The 3,695-nt window shown below is 29.9% G+C and overlaps 1 protein-coding gene across 1 annotated transcript; it reads left to right on the top strand.

Moving 5' to 3' along the window:
• Positions 1–704: 704 nt before the first annotated feature.
• On the top strand, positions 705–3,227 carry LOC134257609 (perlucin-like protein). Its single transcript, XM_062740197.1, has 3 exons — positions 705–737; positions 1,937–2,033; positions 2,624–3,227. The coding sequence occupies exons 1-3, from the start codon at positions 705–707 to the stop codon at positions 2,899–2,901; spliced, it is 408 nt and encodes a 135-aa protein (XP_062596181.1). The 3' UTR covers positions 2,902–3,227.
• The last annotated feature ends 468 nt before the right edge of the window (positions 3,228–3,695 follow it).

Here is a 3,695-nt window from a genome sequence, read left to right as displayed (position 1 = left end):
TGAGAAAAAATTGGCAATATCACATAGGCTGATTTTTACCATTTAGCTTTTCCTAATAAAATTCACCTGGCTCGGTATATTTTTCTTAAGGTTATATTACACTTTTAGCGCCAAGATAACATATTCTGAAATTTATTTCACCTGTAAACCTTTACTGAATGTGATTTGTCTATATTTGTTTTTTCATTGAAATATTACTAATATTTTCAAAGTCTATTTCATTTTCCAGTTCTTAGGAGAAAAAATTCTAAGAACCATCCACTTTTCTAAACTTGTGACATGATATTTAATCTTTTTCAAAGAAAACATTTGTTTGTATCATCTGTCCTTAATTATCGCAATATTCCGACTTACCTATTATCATTAAACTATAAATAAACATGTTCATTTTTTTTACTGTGACAGTCTTTTTCTAAAGTTTGTCAGCCAGGATGGGTACCTTTCGAAAATCATTGCTATTTCTTCAACAAGACAGAGGATAACTGGGAAAATGCAAGATGTAGAAAGAATTATCCACTCTGATGCTGTGGTATTTAGACATAAAAATATCTCATCTTACTTAGAATAAGCATTAGACCAAAGTTCTACTATACATCATGGTGTAATTTATTTGTTTTCTTTTTTATTGTCAACCACATACATGTACTGTAGATTTTGTATTTCCTGGAGTATTTTATATAGGAGCAAGACTGTTTTACAACAACATGCATAATTCTCCTGTGGACATTTTATTAAAAGTACGACGGTTGTCCATAGAGTTCGTGGACAATGACGTTTTTGTTAAAATAAATGGTTCTATATGCATTCATTGTATTTCAAAATATTTTCTTATGAAAAACCAAATCAGACTGATTTAATTATTATTGATGAAACTTTATATTTTTGTAAAAATTGGGGTCTTTAAAGATCGCAGATTATGCGCATGGACCAGTCTGACGTTAATCTAATCATTAAAACGTCAAACATTTGGAGATTTTGACTTAATACATGTTCATGGACACACACTTCATTTCTTTTTAAAGCGCAACACACTTCCATGAGCTAGCAATAATCTTTATGTATAGATTATAATTTATTCAAATTTTTAAAATTCAAAATAATGCACAAAATTTACGACTGTAAGCTATATATTAAATAGTTTGTATACACAAATTGCACAGCCACGTCCGAGGCTGCACTAGATTTATAACAACGTCATGAATTGAAATCTCCATTTTCAGTAAATTACATAGTTTTTAAATATTTGTAGTGTCTTCGAATTTTTATACACATCGTTGAAAAACCTCAAATCAATACACAAGATATATTTCAATAATACTGAGTTGTTGTAACAAATATTTTGTCTCTTACGTTGTTTCAAGTTCATCAAAACATATTTTTTGATCGGAAGCTGCCCCGTTCGGACGGCCGACATCGCTTTTTCTGTCGAACTTTGACACATACTTGTTAGGGTTTTTATTGAGTATTCTCACTGTCTATATAGTAAACGATAATTAAGATATCATAAAATGATTAAAGCATCTTTATTTGTGTTACATAAATTTTTCATTAAGTTTTGATTTGTTTCTATAGAAAAAAATTATTTAAATCCGAACAATTTATATCAGAGTTGATGTCATTTTAACCTTGGTCCGTGCACACAATCTGCGACCTTTAAAGACCCTGATTTTTACAAAAATAGTACGTTCCATCAATAAAAATTATAAATATTTCTGACTTATTTGTTCATAAGAACCATTTATTTTTACAAAAACGTCATTGTCCAAGAACTTTTCGGACAGCCATCGTATATATAAATTTCAGTACCTTGAAAATCAAAAGCGGGTGAATTCATTCAACTGAGACGGCTTGTTGCGAAATTAAGCGTTGATCAATAAATCGCATGTGCCTCGATAATATACTTTATATAATGCATTTTTATTTCCAATTATTATAGAAACAATGTGAACTGAATAATACACACCTACTGGAAGTAGAATCTGAAATAGAAAATACCTGGGCTGTGGAGGCTTTTCTTCCTCCCCCAAAACAAGGTGAGAATATTTAAAATTTTAATAAAAGGTTATTTTTAAACTTACTTTTTGAAGAAGTCAAAAACCTTTAATAGTATTTGCTCCTACAGTGTTGTAGTAAAATGACACAATATTGTAAAATCACACATTCTCACTTGATAATTTTTTTTTTTTGGGGGGGGATAAGAAAAAAGCTGTGATTACATTTTCTTAACTATTTGTTAGAATATGTTCGTACTGATGTTTACTAATGTTTTGTAGTAAGATATGATTGGAATTTGGTTTTTCAGATTCGTATTTAATCATTCATTATCAATTTATTAGTTGTTCCACTTTTCCTTTCACAAATCTCTTTAAGAATACATCAAAAACAGACAATGACATAATTGCTCTACCTTACATGGCATAAACGCATTTCTACGCATCTGACTTGAAAAACGAGAGTAGTGTGAAAAACATTCATAACTTCGTTAATACTGCAAATATCAAAATAAATCTTACACCGTTGGAAACAGAAAATAACTAAGATAAAATAATAAATAGATTTTTGTTATTGGTTGTACCATTCTATGCATTAAGTGAACATAGCTCTTTACCTTGTGTTCGTGCAGGTCTGTGCCCTGTTTTGTGTTCATGCTCAAGTTGGATCGGGGCAACAGATATCGACAAAGAAGGAGATTTTACATGGAATAAGAAGACAGAAGTGACATATTCCAACTGGCAACCTGGAAAGCCTAGTAACGACAGAAACTCCGACTGTGTACAACTCTGTCCAAATGGATTATGGGATGACGCAAAATGTGTAGGAGCAAACAATTTATTTGCGAAAAAGAGTGAGAAACAGTGCCTGTTTGGAAAGGAGTTCTTGTCCTCTGTGTGTTTCTTTTGACTAAATAATAGCTTTTTGGAACAATCATACATGTTTATTTTAAAAAATCATATATTATACCTGATGATATCCAGAGATGTTTTTAGTTTATACTTTTGTTTTCCTGTCATCACATTTTTCCCATTAAATTTCTGATTTCTCTAACATGTAGAGACAAGATATTTTTTATTTGAAAAGGTATTAAAAAATCAGTAGAATCTAATTTTCCTGGACATATTTTATAGACAGATCCTTATTCAATGTTGTGTATATTTTTATCCAGATGTGAGAGAATAATATATGGCTGTCATTTAAAAAAAAAATTGTCTTCTTTGAATGACGTATTAATAATTTTATAACTATAGATTGAACATTAAGAAGGCAATGGCTGGATCTAAGATACTTCACATTAACCTGACAAACTGTGATGAAGGCTTTATATGTCACATTAAGCAAACGACTGGTGTAATCCTATAGCATTTAGAACAGACATATTGTTTGAACATTTTAATCTTAGACAATATTTATATAATAATCATATTTAGTAGTGAAAGTAAAATGATATAAAGGTTTATTAATTCAGAATGTATATTATTAGTGACTCAAATTCGGTGATTTTATAATTGGTAAATGATTTTTAATTTTGTAAACTATTATTATCTTGTTAAAACAAATTGGATTTTGTTGTTGTTCCAATACACTATAATTTGGTAGATCATTTTGTAATGAAATTGATCCGAATAAACCAATCAAGCCAATCGATAGTAAGTAACAAGTTGCTGTCCTTTTAAAAAAAAGGCTGCAATACGTGGACC

The sequence above is a fragment of the Saccostrea cucullata genome, unplaced genomic scaffold (assembly GCF_032062105.1).
Source record: "Saccostrea cucullata isolate Sc308-1 unplaced genomic scaffold, CSIRO_AGI_Scuc_v1 ctg984, whole genome shotgun sequence".
In the NCBI taxonomy this organism is placed as follows: Eukaryota; Metazoa; Mollusca; class Bivalvia; order Ostreida; family Ostreidae; genus Saccostrea; species Saccostrea cuccullata.
This window is presented reverse-complemented; position numbering and strand designations above follow the sequence as displayed.